Source organism: Aulonocara stuartgranti, assembly GCF_965226115.1.
Source record: "Aulonocara stuartgranti genome assembly, chromosome: 16".
Taxonomy (NCBI): domain Eukaryota; kingdom Metazoa; phylum Chordata; class Actinopteri; order Cichliformes; family Cichlidae; genus Aulonocara; species Aulonocara stuartgranti.
The window spans coordinates 20,908,011-20,922,378 of NC_138952.1; the positions used below are offsets into that span (position 1 = coordinate 20,908,011).

Here is a 14,368-nt window from a genome sequence, read left to right on the forward strand (position 1 = left end):
GAGTTAGTGTGTTTCCTGCGCGGAGGTGGTGTCCCACTTGATCGTTTCCACGACTAATCAGCAGGTTCTTTAGGTCAGCGCTGTCTGAATGAAACCCTTTCAAAAAATTTGGACCAGCTTGCTGGTGACAGGAGACACCGAGAATGTGTACAGTGTCAGGTTTATTTAAAGCTGACTTATGTGTTCCTTATTTTTCTCATATACAGTTACAGTAGTGTGTGTGCTCGTACAGTTTCAAATGTTTTTAGCCTCTGTCACAACTTCACTGCAGCAGAGGAACATTTGTTATGATTTGGGGGCGTCAAAGCAGCTTTGCGACTGTGTTACGTAGAGACAGTTTCCTGTGTCACGTTTGAATTGTAAGCTTTTCCTTCCTTACAGACTAGTCATAGCTCATGGTTGTTGTTTATTTGTTTGTTTTATGTTTAATTTTACGTGACATTAGTATTTGGGCTTTCTGGCTCCATGATGGATAGATTAGTAGGCCTGTGAAATTGTCCAAAAAATGAGTAAGCTGGTTATTGAATTGTAATTGAAACTCTTAGCCTCATGGCCCTGCAGATGTTTGCACCACCATTGTAACATCAGTCTTCGGGGCGTTATCGTCTCGTTGACTGGCGCTTCAGTGCGCACTGGAGAGCGCAGCGCTTCTTGCGCCCCCAGCAGTCTCTCCCCGGGACAACACTTGGCTGTGAACCTGTCCCGCCTGCCTCACATATCGCAGACAAGCTGCTGCTCCTGCGGCGGCGTTCCTCCAACACTCCAACCGACGACTCGGTGGTTTCGTTATGGACGTGCAGACTCTGAGCGAAGCAGCGCGCCGCATTCCCCAAATGGCGGAGTGAGTGAGGATGCGATTCCCCAGTTCCATCTTTGTGTCGGTGTCTCTGTTCACGGCCGAGACCACGGCAGCGCTGTACCTCAGCTCCACGTACCGCTCCGCCGGAGACCAGATCTGGCAGGGGCTCACGCTCCTCTTCACGCTCGTACCGTCCGTGCTCGTGCAGCTCACCCTCACCTTCATCCACCGGGACCTGAGCAGAGACAGACCGCTCATTCTGCTGTTGCACATCTTGCAGCTCGGTCCCATCGTCAGGTCAGTGCTGACATGTTTACCTCCGTTTGTCAAACAGGAGCTTGGATCCCATTGTATCCAGAGTGTCCACTGTGTTCTGCCGAGGGCATGTCTCTTACCTCCCACAGGTGTCGTGCCCACGGATGTTTTTTTTCCTCTTAAAAACATGCCAGGCCTGCCAGCGCATAAGCTGCTTACAGATGGTGCGATGAATGCATTGCGCACATGCTGTTGTTTTCATTTTCTCTCGCCTTTTGTCTGGTTGGCTCCATACATACTGGCGCATGATGTGCTGTATGTCCGTGTTGTTCAGCTCGGAAGCAAAAGGCTGATCAATGTTGCCACTGTTGATCGATATATGTTACATATATACACAGCTGGCAGGCTGCTGAGCCAAAGCACTTACAGTACAATAAGGTCTTCTACCAGTTTGATCACCTTCAGCCATGATCGTTCGGGCAAAGCTGATTTATGACTGTTCTGACTGAAAGGACATTAAATCATCGTTATGAAGCCTAACTGGAGTCGCTCCACACTCACGGAGAAATCTTTAAATCATAATAGGCCCGGTCTTCCTCTTTGTATAAGCCTGAGCCCAATCCTGTACATAGAAAGCATCCCTGCTGTACACACAGAGATGAAACTGCTATCAAACATACAAACAGCAGGAAATCTGACTCTGGTAAACTCATTAAAACCCACTCATGGTTTGCAGTTGGTTGATTAATTCATTTCCAGATGGACAGAAGAGTGATTTACAGACTATGTGTGTGATTCAGTGATGAAATGGGAAGACTTGCTCTTGTCTTAGTTCAAAGTTGGTTATGTTATGGGTTGGTACATTTCTCTTTTAAGATCGGTTATTTGAGCAGTTGATTAAACTCATGGGTGTTTTTCTAATCTTCCTCATTCAATTCAAGCTTTTGCTATTTTCCAAAATTAATAGACCATATTAATAACAACTGTGACAGGCAATCCTGACAATCTAAACAACCAGTATTTGCAGCCACACATACGGTAATTATGCCTCCTCATGATTCAGCTCGTGAATAGAGTCGTACTGAGCAGCACAGCCTCCCTACCCTCCCGACTGCATTCAAATGATTACTGTTCAGACCTCTACATCCTTCCTCGGTGAAGACCAGATCTAAGAATAGCACATGTCACTGCTGGCTCCTTATCTCTGACAGCAGACCGGGGAATGTCTCTCTCTTTCTCTGCTGCAGACAGCACAGCAGCACTTCCTCCTCTTGACTTCCCAAAACAACACCTCTGATATTTTGATGTGTGTCACCATCAGAGAAAGTATTCAAATCTCTCACAAGTCTGCGTTGGGTGTAATCATTTCTTCTGTTGTCGCCCTAAAGAGAAGTGCTCTTTAATCTATTTAACACTAAAGTGTTGCTGAAGAGTAGTTTGTCAAAATAACAGAAGTCTACTTCCGCCTTTTCTGCAACTCGAAATAATTTAAAGCTCATGTACAACTTAAACAAGTGCAAAAGCTTCAAAAAATTGCATAGATGTGGGATTTTTAAATGGGCGTATGCAAAATTATTAAACAAATTATCCTTAAGATGTATTTAAACCTCCAATAACATTTTTTTTAAATACTCGTGACTCTGCAGTAATGTTACAGGTCAAAAATCTAAATGTTGCTAGATGAATGGGAACAGAGGCCTCATAGGCTAAAGGGACAAATACGCAGAGCTGATCTGGGAGTGAAATGACCTTTTAACTCTTGAAAGCTTATTTGGAGAAATCTTGTTTTTTTCTTTTGTGAAGTGAGCAGTTTCTGTGGTATTTCAGGCCTGCTTGTAGAGCAAAATGACTGGATGTGCATCAGAAGTCTTTATAAAGTGACGTGTCCCAACCTGTCATCGGGGATATAAAAATAGTGGTTATAACTGCTATATTTCGTAGCAAGAAACGTGAAATAACCAAGTGAACTGGGTCACTTGTAATATGAATCCAAAGCAGATGTTTTCCTCGCGAGCTGGTGGAGACCAAAGACGAGCAAAAGAGAGCAAATGCTGATTTCAAATACACACGAGTGACTGAAGCATATGACTATCATTCTGCCAGCAGTTCATCATATGACCTGGAGTGTTGTAAACAGCTGTTTACATGATCCTGTTACATAAGTTCATGAGTTTTGTCAGCTAAAGGATCCTGTTCTACGACGTCTTTAAGCTGTTCTACAGGATTCAGATCTGGTAGCTTGACAGACATTTTACTAAACTCATCATGATGTTCATAATGAATCCAGGTTGCTTTTGCTCTGTGACAGGCTGGGAGCAGCCATAAAAACATGCTGAACTCTAAAGGGCTGCACATGTCCAGTAATAACACTAAAATAGGCTGTGGCATTGAAACAATTGCTAATTTATATTAATGAGCCCAAAGTGTGCCAAGATGACAAGACAACACCACCCCTCCCCCAACAGAAAAGCCACAGCTTTTTTGTATTCAGCTGACATCTTCAGCTTCAGTCTCAGGATCGGACTCATTTTTCACTGCAAGATGCTGTTCTGCTCAGCAGTTAAGAGTGGTTATCTAAGTCACCGTAACCTTTTTCTTATCTCCATCCAGCCCGACCGTTTTGGCATCACCGTCTGCAGCACTGCTGCTGACACGATGGGTTTTTTGGTTGTTTTTTACTCAGATGTCTCTGAGTAAACTCTAGAGACATCTGCGGTGAAAATCCCAGGAGAGTTGCAGTTTTAAAAATAGTGAAATCGAGCCATCTGGCGCTGTGATCACATTTTTTTCACAATTCTGTTGTTTAATGAAAACATCTGCAGGATTTTGCATCACCAATAGTCGAATAGTTACATGGGATTGCAGGTGTTCAGGTATTCCCGACAACATGCTTTGCTCTGCAGAGACAGAGCGCGAGACTGATATTCACCCTTGAATGACGTCGTTTATTTTTACTAACTCAGTGAGGCGTTCACTAAGCACGTCTGTTCAGTGTAAGTCATGCTGATAAACGGTGTGTCCCTGAGCACTCCTGTGGCTAAATCCTTGCGACTTGCTGTTTACCGGCTGTGCATCAGCACTGCTTGACAAGGACAACGCTGCCTCAACCTTTGGCGCTTTGCCCGCTCTATGCACCTCAGTGTTTTTAGAGTCGCACTTGCCAATACATGACTCTGTCCTGTCATTGAGGCCTCATTTGACACAGATAATGGATAGCCAAATGAGGATCATATGAAAATTACCCCTGGCTCTTTGGGCTTCTGTAGCTGCTCATAATTCTGAGCAACAAGCATTGAATTAATATGCAGAATAAGCTATATGTATTCTTCAGCTATACTTATTATAAACAGTAATAAACTTTATGTTACATCAAATTTAAGCTCTGAATAATAGCATTTTTCCTGTAAAGTACAACCTCACATAAACTCACAAGACTACATAATCAGCAAGCAGAGAAATGGACTAAATCGGCCTTAGAAGGAAAATGAGTCCTTTCCTTAAAGAGCTGTTATGGCCATTAAAAGATAAGCACAGTTCATTTGCCTTATGCTGGTCAGTGTTTCTAAATTAAATAAAGAGAACTACCTTTACAACACTGTGCTGAATTATTAGATTAGAGGGTTGTTAATGAGACAGTACAATATATCCAACTTTCATCAGGTGGATGAAATCCGATGCACACGCTCATCTCCTCTCCTGTTTCAGGTGTCTGGAGGCCTTCTGCATCTACGGCAGCGTGGGCCGCGTGGAGGAGCCTTATGTCAGCATCACGAGAAAGAAGCAGATGCCCCGCAGGGGTCAGGCAGAGGAGGTGGAGCGGCAGGTTGGGCAGGCAGAGGGGAAACTGTTTACGCACCGAGCGGCCTTTGCCCGCACCTCTGTCATTCAGGCCTTCCTGGGATCAGCCCCCCAGCTCACGCTGCAGCTCTACATCTGCGTCCTGCAACAAGGGGTGTCCATCGGAAGAGGTGAGGGGAGCACGTATGACGTAAGCGTGTGTTTGTGTGGGACCGGACAGTTTTATGGATCATCCACCCATCCGGCTCTGCTAAGAGTCCGTCACAGGTCCTCTACAATGTGGGCTGATCAGCTAAGTGCGATATTGGAAATGAGAGAATGGATGTTTTCATGAGTCAAAGTGGTGTTATGTAACCGCCTCTCTGATACTAAAGATGGAAAATGGTGATTCTGTTTGCCAACAGGGAGCCAGGCTGTGTGTGTTTCTGTGTATGTGGAGTGGGGGGGTGAGGAGGTCTATTCCTGAGTATTCCTGGGAGAAATCGAGTAAAGGGTTCAAACAGTCAAACTAGGACATCTGGTCTTTGAATTGGGTCAAAATAAAAGATTTTATAAATATCTCAGTCTTATTTTGTGTCATAGCCCGAACATAAAAATCTTAAATTACATATTTTAAATCTGTCCTAAAATAATGGTCCCATATTGCTATAGTCATTTATACTCATACCGCCAATTTAAGATCCCATCTTTATTTTCTTGCGAGTGTAAATTGTTCACTTACATGGAAAGCACAAACAGCTTTTTGTTTTGTTTTTTAAAATCTTTCTGAAATCGATCTGTGAACACATGAAGAAACAACCGTCTAACTTCACTCATAATTTGTATATAAACCAACTAAAGTAACTGAAGTGTTGTTACGACCCCCTCTGCTAGGCGACAGGAGGGGAGAAACATACACCAGCCCTCTCACAAAATCTGAGTAAATAAGGGGTTTTAGAACAGAAAAGAACAGGCAAGAGTAAAAGCTTAGGGTTAACTAAGGCAAGCCAGCATCACAAAACTCTAATGAAACTAAGTTCAGCTGTATACCAGGTTTAAACAAAGAGCAACACAGCAAACAGGTTTAACAAACAAGCTTCACATGCAAAGCAGACGAGGAGGCCACTGCATGTTCACCTCAGAGCAGCAGTTCACCATAGTGTGAAGGATCTTCAGCCTTTTATACTCCCCGGTGCAGACAATCAGCCAGTCAATTGGTCATGGAGTGGTCATGGGATCTCCAGGCAGCCAATCGTCCGCGAGGTCTGGCACACTGTGATCTGCATAAGCACAAAAGGGTAGTCTCACTCTCTCCAAGGCCCAGGGCCGTAACAAGTGTTAAATGGGATGTTAATGGCTCAGCATGTGTAAAATATTTTATGAAAGAAAACTAGTTTGTATAAAATTATGTTGCATGTAATTAAACTGTGATATGTTGTTCTTCTTTTAACCTTTTTGGGTTTATAAATAGAGAAATAACCTAAAACTTTAGGCCTGTATGTATTTAGAGGCCTATCTCTGCTTTGTGCCTTGTTACTTTAATACTGTGTACCTAGGGGAGAAAGCTTTAACTACACCTTCAGTCTGCTTTTGATTTGTTTCAATTAGCAATCTCTAATCACAGATTAGTTTCACGTGCAGAAAATGCCAAGTTAATGGTATCATGTTTGTGAAGGTTCATCCACTTCTCCCTGTGATTCAGTCTATCCTGTAATAAACTAAAAATGTCAGCCTTATTACTGTTCTCGAATATTACAGAAAACATAGTAATTTTGACAGCAGAAATTTAAACTCATACCAAGCTTCTTTTATATGCACAGGACGTCTGTTTTCTTCCAGCTGTGAAATGAGTCTGCAGTGGCCTGTCATATCTGTCTTTGAGTGAGACGTTCTGTCAGTGCTCCAACGTCACTGCAGTGATAACACTGTGTGACAGCTTTCATAGTCATCAGTGGATATTTTCTTATTTTCATTCTCTGTAAACCCTGGAGACAGTTGTTAGAAAATAATTACCAGTTAAGCAGATGTACCTTACAAAGTAGATGGTGAGTTTAAAGCTCTATTATCATATTTTTTCTCTCAGAAATCTGGCAACGCAGTACTTCATGTACACACTCACCTTGGTAGAAGAGTTTTTCAGGAACGAAGCAGTGTTTACATGGAATGAGCTGCAAAGTATCCTAAACTGGAGACGTGCTTTCACTGATTTATAGGCAGATTTGTTTGTTTTATTTTTTCCAACTTTTTTAAAAAAATGACTCTGTCTCTATCTGCATGTCAGGCACACTGATGGTGATCTCCCTCCTGTCCATTGTGTATGGAGCCCTGCGCTGCAACATATTGGCCATCAAGATCAAATATGATGACTATGAAGTGGACGTCCGGCCTATGGCTTATGTTTGCATATTCCTGTGGCGAAGCTTTGAGATCGCCACTCGCGTTGTGGTTTTGGTCCTGTTCAGTTCGGTGCTCCAGCTTTGGATCCTGCCCGTGGTTCTGCTGAACTTCCTCGTTTTCTTCCTCTACCCCTGGATCCTGTTCTGGCAGAGCCACTCCCCTTTCCCTGAGAATATAGAAAAAACTCTGACCAGAGTGGGAACCACCATCGTGCTTTGCATGCTCACGTTCCTCTACGCTGGCATCAACATGTTCTGCTGGTCTGCCGTGCAGGTGAAACTCAGTGACCCAGACCTCATCAACAAGTCCCAGAACTGGTATCGCATGGCCGTGTACTACATGTTGCGTTTTGTGGAAAATGCCTCGCTGCTCTTGCTCTGGTACATCTATAAAACAGACATCTACAAGTTCATCTGTGCCCCGCTGCTGGTGCTGCAGCTGCTGGTAGCCTACGCCATCGCCATCTTTTTCATGCTGGTCTTCTACCAATTCTGCCACCCATGTCGGAGGCTCTTCTCCTCCAGCATGACCCAGGGCCTTTGGGATTGCTCCTCACTTCTCTGCCTGATGTGCAGCTCTGGCTCTCCACAGAACCGGCCCATGAGGAAGGAGGCCCCGACCCCATCTGCGCCAAAAGAGCCAGCCACACAGCGGCCCCACGACACAGCCAGCGACAGCACAGACGACATGCCTAACGACACGACGTATGACATGCTCAATGACACCACCTTCGACACGCCGAACGAAATGGACAGCAACATAGGAGGTGGAATAAATGGCGACATTAGACACGGTGTACCCTGCACCGTTTAACGCATCAGAATTATTCTTACGTGCCATTAAGAGGACATTATCTAACCTTCTTTAATCTTTTTAAGTGCCACATGGATCCCTCATACATCCATTGCAATTCTACATGAAGCAAATGTGTCCTTAACGTGAGAGCTATCCTTGCTGTAAACGCGCAGCCTGTCTTATCAGACTACATGCCAACAATTCATCCTGCAGCCTTTAAAACCAAGAAAAAACCCACAGGCACCATCACCTCACTCTCTTCTTTAGGTTCGGAGACCGTGTCCACGTATATGCTGCATTTACTGATCACAAGGAGCCAATGCATTTGAAGTGATTGTATTTAGTGTCTCTTTGGCATGGAGGCGTGCATGTGTGGAGCCTCAGACGAGGTGTAACTGGTTACTCTGCAGAGGAGGGGGAGAGCCGGCCCCGTGCTAGTTTTTTTGGCCACAATTATGCTTTTGTACTCCTTAATAAGAGCTTTAAGATTAATACGCGCTGCTTTCGTGATGTGCTCGTGTTTGATGATGAGATGTTAATCGCCACACGTTGTAAAAGAGCCTGTTCCATCGCCAGACATACTGTTACTGTAAAGCACGGACATTCCCAATGGCTTTTGCACGTTTACACAAAAAAAGAAAGGACTTTGGTGGTTTGGTTCATTTTTTGAGCAGCAGCAGCTGTAGTGATGTGCTTTGTTTGGATGTATTTGCATTTTCCTTTTCTTATTTTCGCCTATTATGTCTGTCAACTGTGTTTCTGTCTGTCTGTCTCTTTAGTTGGAAAATTTACACTGAGTGCACGCGAAACATTTACTGTATCTAACTGAAAAAGAGTCTGTGTTTTGAACTGTTAAAAGTATTTATTCTTATTTCAACCTTTAATGTACTAAGAAAGCAAGAGATAGAGAGAGAATGTGATTGTGGTTGTTTTTGCACTAACTACTTTTTGCAACGTGTCTGCAGAGAGATGATGACCTCGGGAATCACATGAATGCTTCTTATGTTTGTACAAATAAGAAAAGCACTGTTTAAGCCAAAAAAAATTAATATACACATCAAACATATAGAGACACAAAAGGAGGCACTGAAAATATGAAGTCGTACTTTAAAAAAAAAAGAAATTAAATTTATATTTATATGTGAATATTGTCTTGCATTATTTTGATCTGTCACGCAATGTGAATCTGTGCTGACCTCTAGTGGTTGATCAGTGAAACTGCCTGTTTTAGCAAATCCTCGTTTGCAGATGACTAGTGAATTTTGCTCTATCCTGACTTACTGAAGTGACCTGGGAGGGATCTGTGTGGCTAGTGGGATGCTCTAAATGCAAATTAAAGGCACCCACTGTTTACTTAATTATCTACTTTAGCAAAGGTGCATTGGCACACCCTTTATAAAAGACTTCTTTTCAGTGGGTTGGAGGTGGACACAGAGAAAATCAGGATATTTAATCAGAAATAAAAATAAATTTGACGTAAATGTTGAGAATAACTTGTGTTTCAGTTAAAAAGTGTGTGGCAGCATTGTGCACCAGCTGAAGATGAGACAGGGAGGACTGGCTAACACCAACATACAAAGAATTACAGTAATCCCATGGTAAAGATGTGGATTATGGTTTTAAAATTAGATTTCAACAATGTTTTTTTTTTTGTTTTTTTTAATCTTCACCAACTGTCTCACCTGAAAGAAGCTGGATTTCACCACTGCACTGATCTGACCATCCGGTCTAAAGCCGCTGTCCATCCTAAAACAAAAGTTTGTGACAGTAGGCTATCCATACTGTGCCATAGGGTAAGTCCCACCGGTGACATCAGAAACAAAAACAATCACCTCTTAAAATTTAAGACTTAGGCTTAAGATTTAGAGCCATGCAAGCTTTTAGTTTCTCAAGACACTCAATTCAAATTTGAATAAAGCAGTCATCCTTCCCAATAGCAGAGGCCCAAGTATTGAGCCCTGTGGAACCCCACATGACTAATATGAAAAGTTCTCTGAGCCAGGTACGCTCTGAATCACTCCAGAGCAGTGCCAGAAATGCATACACAATGCTCCAAGTGGTATACAAAAATATGCTACACTGAGTTGAAGGCAAGTTTAAGCAAATGTGGTGCTATGAAGAGACCAGAAACTAGAGTGAAAAACCAAGTACGCTGTACTCCAACACTGGTTAAATCCATCCTCTCATCCAAAGGTGTTGGCCTTCAGCTTCTTTATCAGTGCTCACGAAAACACACAGTGGAACATCTTTAAGGACTTTATTGGACAAAATTCAACAAAAACAGTCTTGAACTCAACAGTAATACAGAAGATCTTAAAAAAAAAAAAAGAAAAGAAAAAAAATCCTGGTTACAGGGACTGACCATTAAATGCATCACAGGAAAAACACTGTTGTTTTGTCTAAACATTTCAATAACTTATTAAAATATTAATATAGACTAGTAGAAATACAGTATATTGTAGTGATTACTTAAACAGAGCTTCTCTAACATACAAAGCTTCTTATAGTCATAGTTCAGTTTCTATTAAGGGAACATAGTGAAGGAGACAAAGTTGCAAACATGCTAACATTTTCTAATTAGCAGCACAAAGCACAGTTGAGACTGAAGGAATGTCATCAATTAAAATTAAAAATTAAAATAGTTTTTCCTGAGGGATGAATATCAGTGCTAAATTTAATAAGAAACAATCCAATGAATGTTCAGATATTTCAGTCAAAAATACAAATGTAAACTTCCTGCTGCACACAAAGAGCAGTCATCTGTTTTTACACAACAGGAAAAAAAAATACAGTCAACATGTGGTACTTCTGGGCCAAAGAAAACACCTGAGCATGTTTGAAAAGTACTTTCCAAACAGGTCTGTTTGCAGATCATGACTCCAGTCCAGACCAAACAACATGTTGTCACTGTCAGACCTGCACGTATTCACAGGCTGCCAACTCACAAACCAAAACTGTTGTTCCTGCCTGCAAGGAGAAATAGATACTTGTAGGTCAGCGTCTATCAGAGGGTATATAATCAGAGGATCTTCAGTGTCATTCAAGCAAAGTTTGAGACATGACAGTGTTCGAAGATGGAGAGGTGGGCGCAGGGCTGTCACAGCGCCACAGCTACAGCAAACACACTGACCACACAGTACATGGTGCGGTTCTCCCACCTGACAGTACAGCTCCCTGAAAACCCACAGACAAGCAGAGGAAATTACTCCAAATCATACATGAAATACATGTTTTTATGATTCCATTTATAAACCAGTTTTGTGGGCAAGTTATTCAATAGATCAAAAAAGAAAAACTGACCAACAACCATGGCACCATGCATCAACATAAGGGAGGCAAATCTGGTCTGAGTGTTGGGGGGTGTTACAACCCACCTCTCATAAATTAATTAACCCGGTTTAATCCAAAATGTAACATCAGTGTCATATGTAAAATGCAAACACGGATATTAACTATTATTATTGTTATTTCCACAATTATAGCTCCAAGTTGGCAGCACAGTGGTGTGGTGGTTAGCACTGTTGCCTTATAGCAAGGAGGTCCTGGGTTTGAATTCACCCCCTCTCTGGGCGCTCTCTGAGCCTGTGTGGGTTCTCCAGCTTCTGTGTATGTTAGGTTAAATGGAGATTCTGCATTATAGCAAGAAAATGTGATTTATTCTAACATTTGAAAACAAAAAACAGAAAGGAGGTTTCTGGCACAACTTCACCAACTTCTAAGCTACATAGAGAAAAGAATAAAAGATCAGTCTCTCCAGTCTATTTAAGCCTAGTCCTTGACTAAAAACTTCTTTCAATGGCAATCATAATCAAAGTTTTCTAAGATTAGGCTTAATCCATGTGTGGGAAACTGAGCCTTTAACTTATCCTCTTCTCCATGAACCTTGGTCGTGGGTGAAGCAGTCCCAGAAACTTCTTTAGGAGCACTCCCTGTCGACAGGGACGTTTCAGTTTTAATGAAAGTCTGAAAAAATTAGAAGTCCAGTAACTGGTGACGAAGTCCAGAGTGTAGATCAAACAGTTAAGTTGTTCCATGTGCTGAAAATATTTTTTTGGAGTTTTAATTTCCTCCATGGGATTAATAATTACAAGAACACGTTTAGGTTTCATTATGATTTCATCTGCTTGCAGGCAGGTCTGTGCTGGTCCGGCCATCTACTTATATTTTTATTATAAGATCATTCCTATATTTTATGCTGTGGGTGATTGAGTACCTCTGTATTTTGACTGTTGTGGTTATTTTTTGTTTGTTTTAAATCAGTAAAAAAAAAAAAAAAAAAAAAAAAATCACTAGATAAAACTGATTATTTTCTCCTCTTGGATGTGGAGGAGAAAAAGTGGCACATCACTCTAATGTGTTATCATTTGTGCCACTTCCAATTAAAAATATTGGATTTAAATGATTTTGAAATAATCTTTGTTTGTTTTTTTGAGTGTCTCACCATCAGTGGCTGTGTCCCAGTAGCAGGAGTTGGCTGTGTGGAGCCCAGCGCCGCTCTTCTGCATGATCGTACAGTTCACTGGGACAGATCAGAGAGCGGCTTTACAACAAACACACGCTTACCTTCACACACAAACGCTACAAATAAGCTTGATGTCCTTGAAGCTCACGTTATCGAACACAGGGACTTGCTCACCTATGTATTTGAACGCCCGACCTTGTTTCACCAGGTGAGTGAGTGAATGCTCCACTATACTGGCCGTCCACTGGTTGACTTTACTCTGGTTATAATCTGTTCCACCGATGACGCCTTCAACGCACTGAGATTAAATCAGTAAACAGGAAGTCATCCATCCATCTGATTGCATTTAAAATACTGTTTATTATGAATGTTTCCAAAGATTAGAGAACATACCTCTTTTACCGAGACACTGATCTCATCGGGATTAAAGCCGACCTGCAGGATCAGTTTTAAAAGAAGCACAAAGAGGATCCGGGTTATTCCATGAATGTTCAATCACTGCCTCCACCTGAATCCCTCAACATCAACAGATTTTGTGTGCGGTCATTTTCGTATATTTAATCAAGTGATGCGAAATCTGATGTTCATGCTACAAAAATAGTCCTCATTACAGGTCCTTGAAGTACACAGGGCAGGCTGAAATTTGGCCCTTTTTAATTCATCATATTTTCCCCAGTACACGAGATTAAAAACAAGTGAGAATTTCAAACCAAAATCTGTTTTACAGGCAACTTTGACACCAATATCATAGGATATTTGAAATTTGAAATTAAAGTTGCATGAATTACATTTTTGAATCACAGTTAAACTAAGTATTACTAAATGAGTCAGCTTGCCCTCACCTCTGCAAGTAACTAATAACCATTTTATTTTATTTTTAATGAGAGCAGGAAGTTCTTGTCCTACTGCGCTTCCTGTTTGTATAGCAGAGGATTTATTGCTTTGTATAATGGAGATTTGAGACCAAACCACAGAAGTGTCCAACTCCAGGCCTCAAAGACCAGTGTCCTGCAGGTTTTAGATATCAATGATTTATTCATTACCAGCCACTAAAGAATTTCGAGACATGTTGAGGAGGAAATTTAGTCATTTAAATCAGCTGTGTTGGATCAAGGACAAATCTAACACCTGCAGGACACCGGCCCTTGAGGCCTGGAGTTGGACACCCCTGAAGGCTTTTCTCATTTCTCCAATTTGTGCCTCCTCGTCTCCTATCCCTGTGACCTGGAAAGCAATGTCAGTGCACCACAATGAAGGATGTTTGCATCAGGAGGATAGAGAAAGCTGTATTATTTGTTATTAATATTAATATCAGATGATTAACTGCATGATCACATTTTCCCTTCATTGTATTTGAGGCTGGGTTAAATTAAAACAAATGTTATCGCCTTAAATAAATCTGATAACAGGACCACACCTAGCTAACAGGCTAAGCTAGCAGCTAGGTAATTTAGCTGTAAGTTTACTGCTGGCTGCGGACCTTTGGATGAACTTCGCTCATAAAGAAAGCCGTACCTCCTCTCCAGAGTTATACTCCTCCATCGCTGCCGTCACAGATAACACTACTGCCTGCCCTCTTTGTGATCTCCGGTGTGTCGGCTGTTATTGTTCCTGTTCACTTCCTCTTGTTCGCGGATGACGAGCGAAGAGAAGAGCTGGACCCGCAGCCTGAAGCGGGACTCTGTTTTCTCTGTATCGCCTCTCAGTGGCTCAGTTCAGACATTACAAAAGCGTTTTAGCACAGAAGCGCCACACAGAAAGAAATATACTGAGAAACACAAGAGGAGAAAACATTTGTGAAACCTTTAGGATGACTAAGATTCATCAAATATGTTAGAAAAATGACTATACTTATTATATTACTATTCTTTTTTGGGGGGATA

General features: G+C 41.9%; 2 protein-coding genes across 2 annotated transcripts; one reads left to right on the forward strand and one right to left on the reverse strand.

Annotated features, from left to right (window-relative positions):
• The first annotated feature begins 263 nt into the window (after positions 1 to 263).
• xk (X-linked Kx blood group (McLeod syndrome)) lies at positions 264 to 9,169 on the forward strand. Its single transcript, XM_082508410.1, has 3 exons — positions 264 to 1,096; positions 4,760 to 5,022; positions 7,113 to 9,169. Exons 1-3 carry the CDS (start codon positions 852 to 854, stop codon positions 8,039 to 8,041), a joined length of 1,437 nt encoding a protein of 478 aa, XP_082364536.1. The 5' UTR covers positions 264 to 851; the 3' UTR covers positions 8,042 to 9,169.
• Positions 9,170 to 10,266: 1,097 nt separating this feature from the next.
• Positions 10,267 to 14,162, reverse strand: LOC309690935 (dynein light chain Tctex-type 3-like). The gene is made up of 5 exons (XM_082508411.1): positions 14,001 to 14,162; positions 12,879 to 12,920; positions 12,660 to 12,783; positions 12,465 to 12,542; positions 10,267 to 11,197 (listed from the first exon to the last, which is right to left on the reverse strand). The coding sequence occupies exons 1-5, from the start codon at positions 14,025 to 14,027 to the stop codon at positions 11,121 to 11,123; spliced, it is 348 nt and encodes a 115-aa protein (XP_082364537.1). The 5' UTR covers positions 14,028 to 14,162; the 3' UTR covers positions 10,267 to 11,120.
• Positions 14,163 to 14,368: the final 206 nt, after the last annotated feature.